The sequence below is a fragment of the Gallinula chloropus genome (assembly GCF_964237585.1).
Source record: "Gallinula chloropus genome assembly, chromosome: 11".
NCBI lineage: Eukaryota > Metazoa > Chordata > Aves > Gruiformes > Rallidae > Gallinula > Gallinula chloropus.
The window spans coordinates 9,965,785-9,987,500 of NC_140096.1; the positions used below are offsets into that span (position 1 = coordinate 9,965,785).

General features: G+C 58.2%; 2 protein-coding genes across 2 annotated transcripts; both read left to right on the forward strand.

The window, feature by feature from the left end:
* Positions 1-1,970: 1,970 nt before the first annotated feature.
* On the forward strand, positions 1,971-4,857 carry LOC311195899 (transforming growth factor beta activator LRRC32-like; the record flags this gene model as incomplete). Its single annotated transcript, XM_084269346.1, has 2 exons — positions 1,971-2,090; positions 2,875-4,857. 2 exons carry the CDS (start codon positions 1,971-1,973, stop codon positions 4,855-4,857), a joined length of 2,103 nt encoding a protein of 700 aa, XP_084125472.1.
* An 8,926-nt stretch (positions 4,858-13,783) lies between these two features.
* Positions 13,784-16,874, forward strand: LOC311195698 (protein Wnt-11b-like; the record flags this gene model as incomplete). Its single annotated transcript, XM_084269124.1, has 5 exons — positions 13,784-13,851; positions 13,960-14,195; positions 14,786-15,063; positions 15,631-15,923; positions 16,700-16,874. 5 exons carry the CDS (start codon positions 13,784-13,786, stop codon positions 16,872-16,874), a joined length of 1,050 nt encoding a protein of 349 aa, XP_084125250.1.
* Between the last annotated feature and the right edge of the window lie 4,842 nt (positions 16,875-21,716).

The window sequence follows — 21,716 nt, forward strand, 5'->3', positions numbered from 1 at the left end:
GGGGGGGAGCCTCTTGGGCTCCCCATCTGGACCATTAGCAGGAGAGGAGCTGTGGGAAGAGACCCAGCTCCCCCCACTCCCCCTTGGAGCTGCACGGTGACACCGATGCCGTTCTGCGCCTTGACATCTTCACTGGAGCCGTTCTCTGTATATAGGATATACATAATGTATATAAATTAGGATGTAAGTTTATGTAAATTGTGGATATTTTCTCTGCAAATAAAGCGCTTTTTCCCTGAGCTGGGTGTTCCAGTGGGACTTCTTCCCCAGCCAGACCGGGAGTCTCCCTACGGCTCCGGCGAGGTTCGGCAGCAGGTGAAAGGCAGAGCCCCTCCGTCCTTCGGGGAGCTGCAGCCGCCGATGAGAGAGGCACCGGTCCCCTCCTTGGAGCTAGTCTGCGTTTGCCTTCCAGCTCCCCGCTGCTCTCTGCATTTCTGGCCCTGCTTCCCAGGAAGGATGTGTGGAGTTCAGGTACTTTGGTAACCAGTTACTCTTCTGCCCTCCTTAGGATCCAGGGTGGGCACAAATGGCCATCACCCCGAGCTGTGATATTAGGTGAGTGGCTTTACCCCCCCAGCCCCATTCCACCAAGGCTCTGCCCTGCTTCTCATGCCTCCTGTCCTTTGGAGACCCCTCCTGCAACAGCCGTGGGGAAACAGAGGCACCTCTCTTCACAGACCCTGGTGCCAGCCTGGAGACCCAGGGATGGCAAGGATGGGATGTCCCATGATTTTCCAGAACAAACCTCGTCCCATTGGCACTGTGCAGCTCTCTCTGCCTTTGGCATGGTCTGGGTAAAGCCCCTCCATGTCTGCAGGATGCCATGGGGGGCTCTCGGTCCACACCCAGCTCACTGTGCCGGGCGCTCCCACAGAGGGAGAGTTCACAGCCTTGGGATGCAAATGCCCAGGGATTCTCTGCAGAAGTTCCTGATCGAAATCAGGGACTTTTCAGCTGATTTCATCGGCTGTGCCCGCTGTGCAGACCCATGCCCAGCAATTCGGGGCTACAGGGAGGAAAGGGATGGGGTTTTCCAGGCAAGGTGACACCGTGGAGCGGAGCGCTTGGATGGCGTGGTTCCTCCCTGCGCTGCCTTCGGCTTTCTGGGCTCGGTGCTCAGCTGCTGATGGGAGACGAGAGATGCTGGAGGCGAAGGTTCATCCAGAGGTCTGTGTTTCCCTGGCCAGAGCCTGCCAGATTCCACATCTGCACAGATGTGCTCTCCTCCCTGTGCCTCCCCAAACAGCAGCAGGCTGCTCGCTCCCAGCCGCTGACGGAGCCCGGGTCCGCCATGGTGAGCAGAGAGGGCGTCAGCGCGGCGGAGCCGGGCTGGCTGTCACCCCACCGTGGGTGCCCTGGTGACATCGGGCTGGCTCAAGGCTGAACCACATCCCGGAGGTGACACAGTGCTCCCCACCACACCAGCTGTCAGGAGGGCGAAGGGCACCAGCAGCAGGAGCCAGGCTGCACCATCTTCCATACGTATGTATACCTGTGTATGTGTGTATATATATAAATGTATATAGAGATATTAAAAATAAGGGGGGGGTCCTCAAGCAGCAGCTCTACAGCTGAAACTACAGCGCAAAAAAACATGTCCTTGGGCATCCACACAGCAGCCTGGAGGAACTCCCCCAAATCCAGTCCTCTCTGCTTCCCCAAGCATCCCCTCTGCCTCCCAGCTCTCCGTTGGGGCGGGCGGTCTGGCCGATCACCTGAGCGCCGGTGCAGCCCTGCCTCCTCCCCATCCTGCCGTTTCTCTTTCCCTTCCTTGTGGCTGGCTGTACTGTTTTTCCCCCTCTGCAATCTTAGGTCTTTCTTTTCCCACTTCCGTAGCTACAACCACCCACATACGTTATCTCCTTCCCCCATCCCATCCTGAAGCCTATTTATATAGAGCACGGCTCCTGCCCAGCTTGCCAGAGAGCACTGGAGGAGCAGGACGGGGCTGGCAGTGCCTGCTGCCCAACATGCTCTTGTTTGAACACCGGCTGGCTGAAAGAGGATGCTTGCTGCTCTGGCTGCTCCCCTCGGTTCTCAGAGCCCAGTCTAATGGGGAGACAAGGTCCAGGACCACGCCATGCCAGCAGGTAAGGTGGCTTTCTGAGGAGCCCCTGGTTTGGGGTGGCCCTGGGAGTTGGAGCAGGGCTGTGAGCATCATCCCTTTGCACAGGGCAGGGGTACATCTCTTCCCCATGGCGAGCTCCTCCCTCCAGCCTCCAGCTCTTTGACCTTCCCAGCTTTGATCTCTGCATTCCTGGCTCCCAGTTGGTTCCCTGACAGCTGGTCCCTGGCTCCCAGCTGCTCCTGTGGCCCTGCCACACTGCTGCCACCTTCCACAGGGTGGTTGTGGATGTTGGCAGGCGGGAGCCTGGATGTGGAGCAGCTGGTTCCTGTTGTTTGGGGGGGACACAACACACGACAGAAACAGGCCACTGCATGTCCAGGGTCCCAGTGAGGAAACCGTGATGGTGCCCTTCCTTTGCCCAGGCCAGACAGGGATGCTCTGGACCGCTCCCTGGTCTGTCCCAGTTTGTCCCACCAGGCTGCTGTGTCTTTGGTGCTTACAGCACTTTTGGACCCCTCTCAGGAGGAACAGGCTGTGGGGCAAAAGACAAGAGTCTTCTCCTCACTCCATCAGAAAGGCCTCAGCAGTATGGGCCAGGCTCTCAGGCCACCTTAACCCCAGGGACAAGCTCCTTGTCTCCAAACAGTGGCATTAGGTGATGTGATTCCTTCCCATCCCTTGGGAAGGGGAAACGGGGCGATGCTCATTTCCACGCTGCTTATGCCCCCCTTGACCAGCAGCTGCCCTGGCTGGAGCTATGGTTTGAAGCCCCTCTCACACCGACAGCTTCTCCTCTCTCCCTGCAGAGCCCCACGAATGTGTCCTGTAAAGGGGTCGGCCTGCACAAGTTCCCCAAGGACCTGGGCCAAGGCGTTAAGTACCTCGAGCTATCCAACAACTTCATCCAAAACCTGTCGGGCAGCCACATGCCAGAGTTTGGGCAGCTGGAGTACCTGGACGTGTGCTTCAACCAGCTGGAAGCCGTGTCGGCCAGGACCCTGGCTCAGCTGCCCCAGCTACGCTCCCTCCTCCTGGGATCGAACCACTTGGACCGCAACTACGTTGCCAACGGGCAAGCCTTCCATCTGCTCAGGAACATCGAGGTCCTGGACCTGTCAGCAAATAACCTGGAGAGCCACATGGCAGGCTGGTACATCAGCAACCTCACCAGGCTGAGGATGCTCGATCTCTCTGGGAATAGGATGACCAGGCTGCCGGCGGGGATCTTCCGGAGCACGCCACGGCTGCGCGAGCTCGACCTCAGCAACAACTACATCATGGAAATCGAGGAGGGAGCTTTTGAGGCTCTGGAAGAGCTGGAGGTAGTGAACTTGGCTTTGAATTCCCTCCACTGTATCTCTGGCTTCAGCCTCACGCAGCTGCGAGTCTTAAATCTCAGCTACAATGCCCTGGAGCTCTTCATGTCAGAGGACAGAGGGGAGCCCTACCTGCTTCAAGTGCTCGACTTGAGCCATAACAGGCTCCTCTATTTCCCAGAGCTCACCAAAGCCCATTATCTCACACACTTGAACCTCTCCAACAACCTTATTGCTTCCCTGCTCCCAGGCTCACGCCATCCCGGGGAGGAGTTTGTACTTCACTACAAGGAGATGGTGGGTTTTAACAGGACATCACACACCACGGCGGCTCTGACACGTGTAGCTCACCTGGATCTCAGCAACAACCGGCTGCAGCTGTTCCCATTCACCTTCCTCCAGAGCCTGGGCTCCCTGCACAGCCTCAGCCTGGCCATGAACTGTCTGCAGGATGTAGCTGAGGAGATGCTCACTGGCAGCACGGGACCCAGTGACCGCTCGCCCCCGCCACCGGAGCGTGCCACCCTCTCCGTGCGCTCGCTGGACCTCCACGGCAACGCCATCCAGGTGCTGCCACACTGGTTCTTCCCTTCTCTGCCCCAGCTGGAAGCGATTGACCTGAGCTCCAACAGCCTCCAGCCTTGCGAGGGCCAGCACAGCGATCAGGGACGGGGGGGCTCTCTCCTGCCAGCCCCCGGAGGTACCTGCACCCCCTTCTACAACGTGCCTCGCTTGAAGCACCTGAGCCTTGGCAAGAACAGCATCGTCAGGCTGCAGCCCTACGCCTTCAGCCAGACCTCACTGCTCTCCCTGGACCTGTCTGGGAACAAGGACTTGTCTGTGCCCAAGGAAGCTCTGGGGGGGTTGGAGGGGTCCCTGCAGAGACTCTCCCTGAGGGGCAACCAGATGGGCAACAGCCAGGCAGAGCTCCCCTGCCTGGGCATGCTCCAAGTCTTGGACCTGTCCGGCAACAACCTGAGCCTTTTGCCAGCAGGTCTCTCGTGCTCACCGCTGGAGAGCCTGGACATTAGTGACAACAAGCTGCCAGCCTTGGAACAGCCGGTGCTCCTGAGCTGGGCCCACAGCCTGAAGGACGTGGCCATCGCTGGAAACCCCTTCAGCTGCTGCTCGCTGGGCTGGCTGGACACGCTGCGGGCGGCCGGCGTGGGCGTGAGGGACCTGGATGAAACCCTCTGTGCCTACCAGGATGACAGCAGGAACTTCTCAGCCAAGATAACCAGCAGCCCGTGGTGGCTCTGTCCCCGTCCCGCGGGCAGCGCCTCGCTGGCTGTGCTGGTGGCTGTGCTGAGCCTTTTCTTTCTGGGCTCTGGAGCCTGCTGCCTCCTGAGGAAAGGGCAGAAGCCCCCAGGGTGTGAGAGACCCCACAGCAACAGGGTTGGGGTCTTCCCCCAGCATCCCAGAAGAGAGGAGCAGGCTGAGGCGAGGCCAGCAGACAGTGTCACCCGAGTGTAGCCCGACCCTGGGGAGCAGGGACTGCAGCCATCAATCAGAACTCTAATTAATATTATTATTAGTGGTGTGTTTTAGGCCTCACTGGTGCCCTGAGTGTTTTGTGAACCCAATAAAAGGTGTGTGACTGGTGCAGAGGTGGTCCCCAGGCCCAGAGAGGGACCGTGCCCCCCCTCCTCTGCTGTTCCCTGCCCAGCACCGAACACACTACGAGCACTGCCATGGGGGGCTTCTGCCCTGCCATCCCCATCCAGGACAAGAAACCAAGACCTGGATTGATCCTCCCCAAGCCCAGCAGAGGCTGGTTGTGGAAAGGGGGTCGTCTCCATTGGTGCCAGCTGAGCATTCTCAGCTCCCAGTGAGCAGGTGCAATAGCTCAGTTAAATCCCAGCTCCTGAAGGCATCCTCAGCCCAGGGTAGTGGTGGGGAGGGAGGGGTGTTGCTGGAGGCTCTGGCAGTGGTGGGTTGTATTGTCTGGGTGGGAGGGGGTTTCTGCAGCATCCTGTGCTCCTCTCTTCTCCCTTTCCTGCCAAGCTGTCAGCCGGTGGCTGTGGTGGAGTTGACAGGGCTTAAAATGCCCCCAGGAACTTCTGCAGGAAGGAAATGTGCCCTGTCCTGACCCACTGAGATAGCGATGGGGACAGAGAGAGATCCAGCCTGGTGCTGTCACTGCCTGGCGCTGGGTGGCGGGCTCTTGATGGGGGTGTGAGATGTCCCACCCTCAGCACCCCAAATCCCGAGTACGTGGCAGCAGGAGCAGCTCTGTCTCCATCCCAGGGTAGGTAAGTGCTGGTGGAGCTGTGGGACTTGTGTGTCCAGCAGCCTCTGAGCATCTGTCTGTTTGGTCAGTATGGGGTTCCAGCTTCCAGGGCAGAGTGGTGCTACCCCACCCCCATGACAGCAGCCCCAGAGCACCTGAAGGGCTGGGACCAGCCCCAGGGCAGGATAACAGTCTGGCTGCAATAAAACCTCTTGCATTTCACGTTCTGGTTCCACCTTGAAAGTCCCCAGCTGGCCCAGGCCACCTACTTGCCCTCATACCTGTTGGGTTAGAGGATGTGAGAGCAGAAGGGTCTGGAAGTCACTTAAAATCCCAATCGCTTGATGTGTTGGGTTTTTTTCCTTCCCGAGCTGATCGTGGTTTTACCCTGAAGCAAAGGGCATTTTTGCTGTATAATGTATTGTGCTTCCCATGCTGCTGTTTTGCTGGGGGGGCTCCAGCTTCTCAGCCTTTGATGGGCATCCAGCCCCCAAGGGATCCCCGGTGCCTTTGAAGGTCCTGCATGTCCATCCCTGCCTCAGTTTCCCTTTGATCTGCCACTCTCTGGTGCCTCACTGTGGTGAGTGACCAGTCACACTGGTGCCCAGGGCATCACGGGGGAGCCTGGCCCTACGTGCCAACACCCTACAGGGACCTTTGGGATGGGCAGGCAGCCTGTGCTGGCAGTGAAAGCCCAGCGTCCTGCTTGCTGGTGGCTGTTCACCGGATCTCCTGTGTCCATTCACACCCTTCCCACCACCCACCCTGCCACCACAAGCCCTTGTCCCCTCCCAGCCTGGTGCTCCCTGGTGTCCCCTGCTCCGGTGTAGTCCCTGGCAATGTCCCCGGGGAGACACAGCTCTGGCCATGAAGCACCGTGAGCCAGAGCCACCGTGTCCCCTTGGCCACTTCTGCCACCTCCTGCATAGGGTCCCCTGTCCTTGGGTGGCTGCCAGGGACAGGGATGCACAGCGAGGGCAGGTGGGGGAGTTCATCCCAGCTTGGGGCCGTCCCCAGAGCCACACCAAGCTCCTTCCCCATCCCAGGCACTCGGTGACACGACAGGGACGTTCTTCGGGGCTGCCTGACCCGAGCCCAAAGCGCGGCCGCTGCCTTCGCTGGGTGTTTCTGGAACGTTTTGTCTGGCCTCTGTTCCTCATTTAAACCCCCTCCCGGGCTGTACTTTCCACGTGTGTCACCCTACAGCACCCTGCTCTTTACACTGCTTCTTCACCGGCTCCCACCAGCATCCTCCCTCCTCCCACCATGGCTTGTGGAGGGCTGGAGCTGGGCAGAGCTGGGTGACCCACAGTGGTGCCGTGTACCCCGGGTTGGTCCAGCGCTGGTGATGCTGTGTCGTGTCCCCATGTGCTTGGGATCCAGGTGGGTCACTGCCCTATCATCACCCCTATGGTGGTTGACCCATGTGGGGATGGTGATGCTTAAAGAGCTTTTACCAAAGCATAGGGTGAAGGGGGTGGATGGGAGACAGACAGGGATGCTGCCCTGTGAAGGGACAGGGATGCTGCCAGACCCCAGGAGAAGGGGATGGGAGCTTTAAAGCAAAGCTTGGAGAGCCCCCCTACCCTGAGGCCAAAGAAGGGTTGTGAAGGTCTGGAACCCAAGCTGAGGAGATGGTGTGTTGGGTTAGCATCCATATCAATGTATCCATGTGCTTTCCCAAGTCAAAGGGAAACAGGATTCCTGGATGTGGTCTGCTGGGCACTACCAGAACTGAATCCACGTCAGCCCCAAGGGCGACACTCCCATCTGAGCTTCCCATGGCTCAGGGGAAAGGGTTTCTTTACCCCAGGGATGTCTTGGCATCTCGTGCTTTTTCTTGATCCAAAACAAGGGTAAAAGATCTGTCCACCACTGCAGTTCAAACAATGAAGGTGCCATAACTTGTATTTTCATGTCAAGCTTTAGGGTAGCAGGAGATGAACCTGGCTCTGGAAAGAGCTGTGGTGGATGAAGTATTCTGGCTGCTTACACATTTTCTAGAGAACAAGTTGAGAAATCCATCCAGGCTCGTCCCCTCCAGTGGGAAACCTTCAGTGTCACTGGATCTGCCTTTTCAAAGGAAAACAGATTTGATCAAAAAATTCCAACTAGCTGTTCTGCTAACCCTGGTGGAAACTACCTCAGCTGGGACCGGCTCTGATTGCAGCACTGCTTTTCCTTCTTCTTTTTCTTTCTTCTCCCTCTTCTTTTCCCTTTCCCCTCCTTTTTTTTCCCCCACTTTCTCTCCATGGAGCCAGGATCCAAAGCTTCATCTGCATCAGGAGTTGGAGGATTTCCCAGTCGTTGCCCAGCAGGTATCTCTCCTTGAGCTGCCCCTGCCCACTCCTCATCCTCGGCTCAGCCTGCATCTCCCCGTGCCCATTACAAGGCAATGCCAGGTGAGCTGTGAAGCCATGGGACTGGTGAGTGCAGTTTCCCCCCCAGCAGCTCCTGCCCCACGTGTCCCCCGACAGAAGAGCTGCAGTAAATCCACCCCCATGCCCCCAGGACAGCTGAGGAAGGTATCATCCCTTTCAATTTTGGATGATGCTGCCACGTGAGGCCGATCTCAGGAACCACCATCCTCTTTCCATGGCCCTGGCTCACCCAACATGCTCTTGGCATCGGCTCTGTGGCTTTGGGATGGGGCAGGAGGCTGCTGCCACCGGCTCGTCCCCATGTGTCACCTCAGGGACATCATGTCACCTGTCTGTCCCCTTCACAGGGCTGTGCCACCACCGCTTCCCATCATCACCTGGCAGCAGCTCGCAGCCTCCTGGGGAGCTTGGGCATGTTATTCCTGACCCCCTCTTCCTCTCTGGGCTGGGGTGTGCTCTGTCACGTGGTCTCTTCAGCCAGGGGACAGGAGCTGGGACAAGGGGCAATGGCCTCAAGCTGCCCCAGGGCAGGGTCAGAGCAGATGGGAGGGAAAAGTTCTTCCCTGGCAGAGTTGTGGGGCTGTGGCACAGGCTGCCCAGGGAGGGGCTGAGTCACCCCCCTGGGTGTGTTTAACAGGCAGGGAGATGAGGTGCTCAGGGATCTGGGTCAGCACAGGACAGGAACAGTTGGATGTGATGATCTTAAAGGTCTTTTCCAACCTGGTGACTCTGCGATTCTGTGACTCGGGCTCTGTGGCAGGCAGACCCTCAGCCAGAGGAGATGCTGGTGGGGGGCAGATGGGGACCCCACAGTCCTGTTCTGCCTTCCGTGTGCCACCTTGGGGTGGGGGTGCAGCTGCCAATACACATTCTGCAGCCAGATCCCCCCCTCCAAGTCCAGCCATCCCTGGGGACACGACGTGCTGCAGAGCCCACCCCGGGCTTCCTGCAAGGGGATCTTGGTCCCAGCAGTTCCCCTGGTCCCAGCAGCTCCTGAGGTGTCACCAGATGCTCCTGTCTCTTCAGAGGAGAACCCACAAGCCAGTGCAGACCCGTGGTCCCTTGTCCCAGCTTTGGGACTTCTCTAGGATGACACATGTGAGCAGTCTTGTGGGGACCCAGAGGGCAGCATCAGTGAGCAGCACTGGAGGAGACCAGCTGTCAGGGACAAGTCGTCATGGGTCCCCGCCACCCCCAGCCCGCTTCTCAGTATCCATCCTGCAGTGAGGTCATCAACTCCACCACGACATCAGAAAGAGGAAGGAGGGTTTTGCTGAAGGAAAGCAGCCCCCCTGGCAGCAGGATGGTCCCCTGCCACCCAGGGTGACCCTCGCAGCATCTCCAGCCTCTGGAGAGGATGGGATGCTCCTGGGCACCCACCTGCAGCAGGGATCTGACCCGCAGCCTCTGGGGAGTGTGACCTGCCTCCTCAGCACGACGTCAGTGCCACGTCACAGCGTGCCACCGCCACCTGGGTCATGGCAATCTGTCACAGCTTCCCCAGGAAAAGGATGTGGCTCCTCACGTGGTTGGTGAGTATGGGGTGGGGGAGCACTGAGGTCACCAGGGGCTTCAGGGGACAACGGGCAAGCTGATGGCGAGGGGAACCCATGGAAGGTCCTCATAGGAGGCTGCACCTCCTGAGCCTGGAAGCCACAAGCTGGGATGGTACATGGGGATGGGTCACCATGGGCTTACACAGGTCACAGTTTCGTGGGTGTTTGCTTTGGGCCCTGTCTGAGTCCCCCCAACAGTGGGACACAAAGCTTTGGCCATCCAGGAGACCGACCTGATGTTCCTCCACTAATCAGCTCAATCCCAGGAGCAAGCTGTGTGTGTGAGCCCCAGCAGCAGGTCATCTCCTTGCTTTGAGCACCCATCACCAGGTGAGCAGTCAAGGGGGTGATGTTTTCCAACGTTCCCCCCTGCTCCTCACTGCTTCCCTCTGGCCTTGGCCCCTGCTCGGTCCCCACAGAGGAATCCCAGCACAGCCACACTTTCTCCCAGAGGTTGCTCTCTGGCGTGGGCAGGCTGAGGAAGGAAAGCCTCTCTCCTGGGCTGGGAATCCCCTCCTGCCCTCCTCCTTCCCCAAGAGAGGCCTGACACAGAAGGGGAAGGGGTATTTTTAGCTCTCACCCTCGGTTATTTCAAGGATTGGGCCAAGAAGAGGAATTGACATCAAGTGAAGGATTGCTTTGGCTTTAAAAGGAAGCCCTTCTTTCTTTTTTCCCCCTGCTACTCAGTCATTGCAAAACTCTTCTGTGCGGAGGGATTGGTAGAAATCACCTTTCGTAGGAGGCAGCGGGCTGGAGCAGGACTCTGGTGTCACAGATCACAGGACCTCAGCGTCACAGCTCGCTGGACGCTGTTCCCTGTTGCAGGAGCTGGCTTCTGGGGAACTTCCCCAGCTCCCACGGTGACCACGCATCCCAAGAGAAGGGGATGGGCTGGTGCTCAGCCCTTCTTGCCTGGTGGAGGTGCCTCCACCTGCCAGACCACCCTTCCCCGTGTCCTTGTTGCGTGCCGGCTCGCCAGCATCCTCAGTGACTGTTGGTCCTCCTGAACCTCCTGGGAACCCAGGTGGCTCTCACCTTGCCTGCTGCTGTCAGCCCCCAGCATCTGCTGGCCATGGGAACCCCCCGAGATCCTCCAGCTCCCAGGTGGAGATGCCATCCACAGCTCGAGGACCTCACCGGGAAGCAAGGTGGTTAACAGGGGAAAGGAGTGAGACTTGCCAGCACCAAGGTGGTGGGTGGGAGCGTGGGGAGAGCAGGTCCTTGGGGGACTCTGTGGGGAGATGGATGGTGCCCCTTAAAAGCAAAACCGCTGGCCAGAAGGTGGCAATGTCCCCTCTCCTTTCTGGGGCTGACACTGAAGGGACCAGCCCCTCGTGCAGGGGATGGTGGGTCCCTCTGGGTTGGGAAGCTCCAACCCAACCGAACCCACCTTTGGGTTGAACAGCAGCAGCAGGACGGTGCTCCATGTCCCACCCCACTGATGAGTGTCCCTTGATGTCCATCTCCTGAAGCTCATCTCAGGGTGGGTGCTGGTGGGGTGAGTGCCATGGTGCCTGCAGCCAGTGGCCTGTCCCTGTCCCCCAAGGCTGAAGGTGGAGAGGATGCGACTCCTCCACCTCACAGTGGGGTGTGGAGGTGAAGGAGGCGAAGTGGGGTGTCTGAGGAAAGGAGCAGCTTGGGCCAGCACGAGGAGAAGTGTGGCCATGGTATCTGGCTTGGGGTCAGGAGAAGGATCTGCAGAACCCACCATCAGGAAGGTGAGATGCCAGAGAAACATCAGGGACTTCCAGGGTGCAGGGAGAACCAGAGGGACCCAACTGAGTCACAAAAGGTGGGAGAGGCCCCAGCCGGGCTCGGGTCCCAGCAAGCCCCACCTCGCTACCTTACCCCCTTAACAACAGGCAGAACTGTTGTTCTTTCAATCCAATTAGTCCTCAGCTTAGAGACAGGAACCAAAACATGGGCTGTGGTGTTTAAGGAGTGTAGACTTGAGTTATCCCTTGTCCTCTCCAACAGGGACTCTGCCTTCTGCAGCCAGGAGGGCATTTCCCACCTGGAAATACTCTGGGATAAGTTTCTAAGCACAGGTTGCAGGGAGAAAAGGCCCCTCTCACCCTAAACCAGGGGTTCCCAGCCTGATGATGCCGATGGTCAGGCAGTGACAATGCAGCCAGCAGGATGGCTGGAGCAGGCTTCCAGGAATCCCTGGATGGCACTTGCTGGTCTCCAAGTGCCCCCGTGGAGACATCCAAGCTGAGCACCATGACAAGCAGCTCAGAAAATTTGCCTTCAGCCTGTATCTCTCCTGCTGAAAAATCATTCCTTGGCTGGCAAGAGCCTGCAGCAGCTTCAGAGCCCTTGAAGGTTCATGGGATCAGGGGCGGTGGGTTGAAGGGAGCAGAGAAACAGGAGGGGAATCAACTCTTTAAAGGGGCAGACTGGGAGGACAAGGGGGATGGAGTGAAGCTGGAGGAGGGAAGGGTTAGATGAGATATTGGGGGGAAGTTCTTTCCAGAGAGAGTGGTGAGGGGCTGGAACAGGCTGCTCAGAGAGGGGGTGGGTGCCCCATCCCTGGGGGTGTTCAAGGCCAGGTTGGATGGGGCCCTGGGCAACCTTGTGTAGCTCCAGGCCTGGAGGTTGGTGGCCCTGCCTGTGGCAGGGGGTTGGAGCTCTGTGATCCTTGGGGTCCCTTCCAACCCAGACCAGTCTGGGATTCCAGGGACACTGAATACAGTGTCTCTTTCTGTTCTCTCTGCCCTGTAATGAAGCCTTACACAAACCTGCTTGGGATTTGGAAGTGACTTTGGAGCTTTCCTAGCAGGACCTCTGCTCACGATGCACCTTGGCCTTTTCATCCCAAGGGAACAGTTTGGGAAGGTCACCAATTGGAGCTGCGTGTCCTGGGTTTAGTGCACATGGTAAGTCAAAGGGAGGTCATGGGAAGCAGGGGGGAGATGCTCACCAATCACCCAGTGATGTCCTGGAAAGGGAAAGCACCTTCCAGTGAGAAGGGAAGTTGCACAGCGAGGAGAAAGTGAAAGCCCTGAGCTAGAGGTCTTCAGCCTGGGGCTGGTTCTGAAAGGAGCTGGGGGTCAGCTGGACTTGCCTCTTAGACATCACCTCCTGCTGTAGGAAAGGTCTCAGCTCACCTGGTTCCTGCAGGTCTTCACAGCCCCAGGGTCAGCCTTTTGGGGTTTCTCCTGAAGGAAGGGAAGGATGTGGAAAAGCTGATCTTGTGAGGAGCATGTGTGAGACCAGACTCCCACTCTCTTTGGGTGGAGAAAAATGGACTTTCTTTAGTGCTTCTTGCAAAGAAAGTAAGGGGATAAAACAAAAACCCAACCCTGAAATGACTGTCAGCCCGTGCCAACCCCTCTGGCCTTTACTGATGTGCTCCCTCCCTTCCTGAGTCCTGCAGGGAATGGTGTGCTGCAGGGATGGATTGTCACCTCCTGAGCAGTGCCACGTATCCACGGCTCCATCCGAAGCCCGAAGATGGAGAACTGTGTGGTGCCAGTGCCAGGCCTCATGCACGCAGCATCTCTATGCCTTGTGGGGACACGGAGGGCTATGTGACACCCCAAAGCTTAGTGGGGGGATGTGCTGGACCTCATCATCCCCCAGCTCCCCAGCACAGAGCCGCTCAGTCCTGCAGCTGGTCAGTTCCTATTGGCTTCCGAGGTGTTGTTTCAGGGATGGTGGCAGCTAAGGAAGCTGTACCTCCCCTCCACCCCCCTAAATCCCTCCTCCCCGGTCCTAACCTGCTGTGAATGGCACCGAAACCGCCTTTGTTCCCCTCCCCGGGGGGGGGGAGAAAGACCTTGCAGCCTCGACTATAAAAGGGACTGAGGCATTGAGGGGTCCCGGCCCCATCCCTGGCCCTACCCCCAGTCCCAGTGCTGGCCCCAGTCCCAACCCCATCCCCAGTCCCAGCCCCATTTCCAGCCCCATCCCTGGTCCTGGTGCTGGCCCTGGTCCCCACCCCATCTCTGGTCCCGACCCCATCCCTGGTACTAGCCCCAATCCCAACCCCATCCCTGGTTCCAGCCCCATCCCTGGTCCCAGCCCCAGTCCCAACCCCATCCCTGGTTCCAGCCCCATCCCCGGCCCCAATCCCAGCCCCATCCCTGGTCACAGCCCCATTCCCAGCCCCATTCCCAGTCACAGCCCCATTCCCAGTCACAGCCCAGGTCCCAACTCCATTCCCAGCCCCATCCCCATCCCTGGTCCCGTCCCCAGTCCTGGCCCCATCCCCAGTCCTGGTCCCAGCCATGGGCCACCCTGCCACCGCTGCCCTGCTGCTCTGCCAGCTGGGGCTCTCCACGGCCATTCAGTGGCTGTGAGTAGCGACTCTGGGGGGATCCCCTCTCTTTCCCCTCCCCCCACTTTTGGGGTCCCCCTCTCTGGGCAGCTCCCCCTTGTCTGACACCCCCCCCTCTCCCTGCAGTGGGCTGACAGAGAGCAGCAGCGGGGTGGCCTGGAATGAGAGTCACCACTGCCGGCTGCTGGCCGGGCTGGTGCCGGACCAGTTCCAGATGTGCCGCAGGAACCTGGAGGTCATGCCCAGCATCGTCCAGGCCGCCCAGCAGACCAAGAGCATCTGCCAGCAGACCTTCACAGACATGAGGTGGAACTGCTCCTCCATCCAGCTCGCTCCCAGCTTTGGCCCTGACCTCCTGAAAGGTAAAGGATGCTTCACCCACTCTGTTTGTGCTCCTCTTCCCACCCTGGGCTGCTTCCCAGGCAGGCTGTGCTTTAGGCAGTGCTGCTGTCCAGCTGATGGGTGTGTTTTTGGAGAATCTTGCTGCCATTGCACTGTCATCAATCCTCTGCAGCTTAGCTCTTTGAGAGAGGACGGACAGAAACCTCCTCTTGAACCAAAACAGCTGCTAGAGGCTTAAAAATGAGAAGGGAGATGCTCTCCTCAAAGTCAGGAGGCAGCTAAACAGTTAAAAATGGAGTTAGGTGGATTAGTAGGGACATCTGCCCCTGCTGTCAACCCCCCAGGCATCCCCACACCCTTTCCTCAAAGAGCATATCTGCCCAGTTCACACCAGTACTCCCAGTACCCCCTTCCTGCCCTGGGGAAGAGGCAGGGACATGGGCTGTATAGTGAGAGCATGGTGAGGTTAAACATACAGAGTGCTAGAGAGATGCTGGGGCTTGGGTTTAGCCTCTTGCAAGGAAAAAAAACCCCTCCTGGGCACTGTGGGACCTTGGCAGGAGAGTTTGGCTGGGCAGGGAGGAAGAACATCTCCCCCTCTTCTTCCCAGGAACCCGGGAAGCCGCCTTCGTCTACGCCCTGGCTGCCGCCGCCGCCGCACACGCCATCGCCCAGGCCTGCGCCTCAGGGGAGCTCCCGCTCTGCTCCTGCGGCCCTGTCCCCTCCGAGGTCCCCGGGCCAGACTTCAGATGGGGTGGCTGTGGGGACAACCTGGGCTACGGCCTGCAGCTCGGGGCTGCTTTTGCTGACAGCCCCTTGAAGTCCAGCAAACTGGGGACACGAGCGCTCAGGGCCGTGAACCTGCAGAACAACGCGGTGGGCAGGCAGGTGGGTCCCAGACTGCTGCACCCAGCAGACCTGGGGAAGGGCAGGGGTGGCTAATGCAGGGAGGTAGAGACTCCTGCCCGGCTGTTGGGATGCTCTCCTCAAAGCCAGGAGGCAGCTAAATGGTTAAAAACAGAGTTAGGTGTGTTTGCAGAGGCATCTCCCCCTGCTGCCCATCCCCCAGGCATCCCACACCCTTTCCTCAAGGAGCACATCTGCTCACTTCACACCAGTACTCCCAGTACTCCTTCCCGCCCCTCTCATGGGAAGCAGAGGGCCGTCCTGCTCCACCCCAGCTGGGCTCTCCAGCCCTGCGGATTTGGATTCCAGGAGTGAGAAGGTGCCCAGGGAAGCCACCAGCCCCCCAGGAAGCTCCAGCAGGGACTTCCCAAGGGTTAGGGCCTTATCCCAGCGGCGGGGGGTAAGCAGGGCTGAGTCCGTGATTGCCCCATTATATTCATCTGAAGGTGGCAGTAAACAGTAGAGCTCTTTCATCTCTTGAAACTTCCCAGGGATGCTCTGTAGGGTGGGTACCAGAAGGGCATTCCTCTGTCTTCCTGTCCTCTGCAGGTGCTGAGTGACTCCCTGGACACCAAGTGTAAATGCCATGGAGTTTCAGGCTCCTGTTCGGTGAAGACCTGCTGGAAGGGGCTGCCCAACCTGGATGAAATTGCCTCTGACCTCAAGTCCAAGTACCTGGCAGCCATCAGGGTGACCCACCGGCTCGTGGGGCCCCGGAAGCAGCTGATACCCAAAGAAACAGACATGGGGCCAGTGAGAGAGACGGATCTGGTTTATCTCATCAACTCTCCCGACTACTGCACTCCGAATCTCCTCCTGGGGTCTCTGGGGACGCAGGACAGGTAAGAAACTGCTGGAAACACACTCTAACTCAGCCTCCTGTTAATGAGTGCCCATTTTATGAGTGCCTGTACCCCTGGGTTCGAGAGGATGCTCTGGGAAGCTGGTGTGGATGGGCTGTCCCCCTGTGAGGGGCAGACACTGCAGGGCCTGCCATGAAATGCTTGTGTCTTTACATCCATCCCAAGAGTGGGAAGGCAGGTGTTGTTCTTACAGAGCCATGCAGAGTCCATCAGCTCCGCTCTTCCAGCCAGGATCCATGCAGTGAGGAGTCAGGAAGGGCAGTATCACCTCTCCCTGGGAGCCCCTGGGTGCTGCCTGCCGGGAACCAGGACGGTTCAGCCATCCCTGGAGCCTGCACTGCTTCCCAGGTGTCTCTTTTCTGGAGTGACCGGTGGGAGGGGGAGTTTTTAGAGGGATGGGGAAGCCTGGTGCTGCTTCCCAGCTATGGGCACATGAACCCTGGGTGGAGGCCAGGGCAGATAGCTGCAGTCACACCACTGTGGGTAGGCAGGGATGCTCCTCAACTTCCACTTGTGCATCCTCCTCTTGCAGGCAGTGCAGGGATGCTCTTCAGCTCATGCATCCTCCTCTTGCAGGCAGTGAAGGGATGCTCCTCAGCTTGTGCATCCTCCCCTTGGCAGGCAGTGCAGGGATGCTCCTCAGCTTGTGCATCCTCCCCTTGGCAGGCAGTGCAGGGATGCTCCTCAGCTTGTGCATCCTCCCCTTGGCAGGCAGTGCAGGGATGCTCCTCAGCTTGTGCATCCTCCTCTTGCAGGCAGTGCAACAAGACCTCCGTCGGCAGCGACAGTTGCAACCTGCTGTGCTGCGGCCGCGGCTACAACGCCTACACGGAGGAGGTGGTGGAGAGGTGTCACTGCAAGTACCACTGGTGCTGCTACGTGGTGTGCAAGAAGTGTCGGCGGAAGGAGGAGAGATACGTCTGTAAGTAAGGCCAGAGGAGTCACAGGAGGGCTCTGGCACCAGTATGTCCAGGGCATGGCTGGAGACCAAGCGCCAACTGCAAGGGATGCTCTGAGCTATGGCAAGAAGAGGGCTGTGTGGGAAGCCTGGACTCTCATCTTACCACAGAAGACCTCAAACTGAGAGATGCCAGGAAGCCCAAGAGCAGGGGGCCGACCTCTGCTCCATCTCTCCAGACCAAGACAAAGGGCTTGTCCCCCTGCAGCTGAGCGGGAGCATCCAGCCCTCTGCCTCCAGCTGGGGACAAACCATCCATCACTCCACAGGCACGGGCCCTCTTCATGCTGTGAATGGGGCCCCTGGGCTGCCACTGGCTCTGTGGGAGGTTCCTGACAGTGGCCTGAAAGCCAGGAGTGATGGATGGGAAGTAGAGGGGGGAGTTGTCTGTTGGGAGAAGGCTGTGAGGGAAGACAGCTGCTTTGGGTGATGGGGTCATGGGCAGGTTTCTGCTGTGGGCTCACCAACACCACTGTGGGTTCCTCTTTGGGCAAACACCAGTCCAGTGCCTTTTGCAGCAGCATCTGAAATGAAGACCAGGCTTGGACACAGGCAGAACCAGTTATTGCTCCAGGGGAACAATATTGCTCCAGAAGTCATCAGTCCTCCCCAAGACCTGCATGGAGATAGCCCCTGCTCTCACAGCAATGAGCCTTCATCTCTGACTGATGATGGCACACAGACCTGGGGACAGGAGTGGTCCTGGAGGCAGCTGAAGCAGGGCAGCATGGCAGACAGCCTTGTGTCAGCCAGGCAGCCCTGGCAGCGCTGTGGCTCCTGCCCTCTGGGCTTGTGTTGGAGGGGGAAGCCCACCCAACACCCTCAAAGCTTGTCCTTTCTGCCCCTCCTCCTAAACCACAAAGGTCTTCAGCCTGATCCTTCCACCCCCTTAATACCCAGTGTTCTGGCATGTGGGCTGGGAGGGCTGACATGACTCCAGGGCCCTTGGGAACTAGGGCTGACCCTTTAGTCTCTGTACCTAATGTCAGTGGAGTTCTGGTGTGCATTTCTGGAATAAACATGTTATGCTGTACATCTCTGTGATGTGTCTCCTAGGACAAGCTCCTTCCTCCGTTTCCCAGTCGGCCACAGGGAATGAGAGGCTGAGGGAGAGCCTAAAGCCCCATGTCTGCACCCTTACATGCCGTGGGGGGCCAGTCTGGTCGGAATTCTTCCTGCTGCCCACTGGCCCAGGTCTTTCTTTAACTGCAGCCATCAGCTGCCTATGGAAAACCTGTGGGAAGGTTTCTGTCACTTGCTTCCTTGGGTCTCCGAGCAGGCAGCAAGGAACCCACCTCACTGGGACTCGGTGCTGGGAAACTGAGGCAGGCTGGGGTTATTTTCTGATACTGGTGTGAGCAGTGAGGAGGTGGGAGCCTGGGATGGGGGCTCTGATGGCCCTCCCATTTCCCCTAGCACAGAAGCCAGCCGAGAGCTTGCATGGGACAGGAGATCCCTGTTGGTGCAGGCTTTGGAGAGGAAGGATGAGTCTACACACATGGGTGATGCTGAGGAGAACCCACAGCACAAGGAGGGTGGGTAAATGGGGTGGAAACCCACCAGCAATTTCCTGATGCTCACACCAGGACCTGGAGACAGGGCAGCTTGGCGTGCACCCTGTTTTATTGCCATGGAGTGACCGCAGCGGGTGTGTTCAGCCAGTCCAGCTGTAGGGTTACTCACATCCATACCCATTCCATTATTTAACAGCCTCTGCTGAGTCACTGAATCAATTCCTGAGCTTTTATTGTAACCTGTGCCCTCCCCTTAACGTGCTCCAGGTTTTGGTACTAAGGGGGAGCGAGAGCTGAGGGCAAAGGTGGCTCCAGAGGAGCTGGGGGTTGGAAGGCAAAGGAAGCTGGGGAAGGGGTGAAGCTGTTCTCAGAGTTAACCCAGTCAGATAACGTCATTATCAGTTGTTTAATATGCCACCGACTGACTGACATCCAGCCTTCCCAGAGCCACAGCAAAGCCACAGCTGCCCCAGGCCAAAAAGCCACCCCGAGTTCTTTTAAAATGCAATTCGGAGCCACCAGCATTCCTCAGGAAAGGGTCTTGGGCAAAGCAGCTTCTGGGGCCGGGGCCAGGCCAAGCCAAGGGGTGATGCAGGTACTTAATTAGGAGGATTGCTTAAATACCTTCCCCACAGCCATCCCCCAGCTGCGCATCCCACATCAGAGGGTGGCCAAACCGGGAGGGGCCGTGAACTCCTCGGAGGGAGCATTGCAAAACGGGATGGTGAGGGAAAAAAGGGGGGGTGGGGGGGGCGGAAACATGGGGAAGGATCTCAGGGAGTGAGAGGTTCAGCCAGGAGGGTGGGAAATGTGATTTGCATTTGGTAAGTACAAACACACACAGCCCCGGGGAGGGGAGAGGAGCCACAATAGCTAGGAATGCCCCCGGGAGGTGTCCTGATCCCCTCCTAGAGAGGTCCCATTTGAATTTCTGCCTGGGAACAGGCAGGGTCAAGTGCTGAATATGCAGCGTCCTCTCCTCCCCTCTCCTCACATCCTGACTGCAAGCCCACCCGGGAGGAGCTGGGGAAGGACCCAAGGCGTCAATGGGCAGCAAGGACCCTGGGCTCCCTGGTGTCCTGTGGGAAACTGGGAAGGGGTGTAATTAGTTGAAGGGTGCAAAGGGTCAGGGTGACAGGAAGGACGGTGGGGAGGCAGCAGCGCCGGGAGGATGCTCAGAGCAGGAGGTGGTGTCATCCAGGACCACTCCTGGGCTTACTGGGCTTGTGGGACCTCATGCACTGTAAGAGTCTCCCAGAGCCAGAGCAAGGCAGTCGGCGTCAGAGGATGGACCCAGAGGGAACAAGCCTGGCCCCAGGGGCTGAGGGGATCCAGCTGACTCCATGCATTTTCTCTTCCTCACCCTGCCTGGGCAGGAAGGTGCCAGGGAAACACAGAGTACCTTCACCCCACCCAGGCTACCACGAGCACCATCACAGGGAAACCCAGGACCCTGACATCCCCCTCCAGTGCCTCCCAGTGCCAGTCAGCACACCCCTCTGCCAGAGAAATCCGTGCAAGAGGGCTTTTCTCCAACCCTCTACACCTCACCCCGAGCATCTCCAGCTCTGGCAGACCCGAACAAACCTGGGCCAGGATGGTAGCAGCATCCCCAAAGCTGAGACCATCTCTGCAATCATTTGCAGCCCTTCCTCAAGCATTTCTTTTGCCAGCCCCCTTCACAGTGGGTGCTCTCCAGGCTGTGGTAGGCTGCTGTCCTTACCCTCAGCTTCACACGGCCTCACTGGGCTCGCTGCTAACGTGGAGGGCTCTACCTCTGACTTTCCTGGCATAGCCATTCTTCCCTGGCATCCTGTGGGTCTTTGTTTCTCTGTCTCTCTGACAAGGAACCTCTCCAGAGCCGAATTCTCCCCAGCCACAGCAGAAGCCTTTCGCTCTCTGGTGCTGTGATCTGACACAGGAGAGGTGGCTCCGTGGGTGTCTCCTGAGCAGAAGAAAACCACCCCTCTACGTGAGACCCAGGCAAAGGGGCTGCTCTGAAGAGCCTCCTCTGCATTACTGCCTGGCTTTTCTCACGGGTTTGAAAGGAGCATCAGGGCTGTCATTGTGTGTCACGAATGTGATAGTTCTCTGCTAGTTAACTTGGACAGACAGTGAAGTCTGGAGAGTGACTTTCATGGACTCTTTTGACTGTGCTGTTAGGCACTGCTTTATTGTTTTATTTTCTCCTTTTATTTCTTTATGCACTTAGGGATGCTGTGCAACCCATTCCAGGAGGCTAATTCTGAGCAAGGGCAACAAACCTGGTAATCAAGGAAGGGTTTTGGGGGAAGAATGATTGACTTTGTGTTCCAGAGGGCATTGAGGCATGCCTGCCCTGCAGCGCTGGATTGCAGGTTGGACCAGGTAGCATCTCCACCTGCCTTTGCTCGTGCCCTCCACAAAGAAAGCTGAGCCAGAGCGAGGAGAGGGCACAGGATGGGGCTGTTGCCTGGGGACTCAGTGTTGGTCAACATCTGTGCTGCTGTAAATATTTGGGGGATGTTGCTTTGACCTTTGGGATGGTTAGTGCCGACACTATCACACCACAAGACACAAGCATGAGTAAAGGCTTCTATTTAAGGAAAAACCCTGGCCTCTCTGTTCTCCTTTATTTCTGGGGTGTTCAGCAATATCATCATGCCCTAAGGATGATAAATAATAATAGGGATCGTCCTTACGGGGATCTTCAGGGACAAGTCGACGTGAGTGAGTAACAGCCATGAGACCAGAGGGGGAATCAAGGGCATTGCTTGAAGGGCAGCTGTGGTGATGGCTGTGCAAGGGCAAGCAGACCTCCATCCCTTCTCCTAGGCTGAGCAGGCTGGCATCCCTTCCAGCTCCGACCCCTGGATTTCAGCAGATTGCTCAATCAGAGGGGATGAATCCCAGGTTTGTGGTATCCCTGCCACATCCATGGGTGCCAGGAGGAGGGAGGTGGCTGCATTCCTGAGAGCCCCAGTGCCCCTCCACCTGCCCGTATTTCTCCCTCTTGCTTGTTCAAACCCACCCACGTTCAGAGTGGGTGGCATCCTGGGGGCTGCTCATGGTGGGCTTCTCCAGCTGCTTCCTCCCAGTGCAGAGAAGGTGCTGTGGCTGCCTTACCATGCCAGTAAACAGGAGAGTGTTCCCTTTGTGCATCCCTGGGGACACCGGCTCCATGGGATGGCAGTTAAAGCGGAGAGGGGGCTGCAGAGCCATCTCCCCCCGGAGCAGCAGCTGACGTGAGCCCATCCAGCTGGGCTTTTCCAGGACCATTCTGCCCCCAGCACAGAACTGGGGCTGTACAGATTTTGAGGA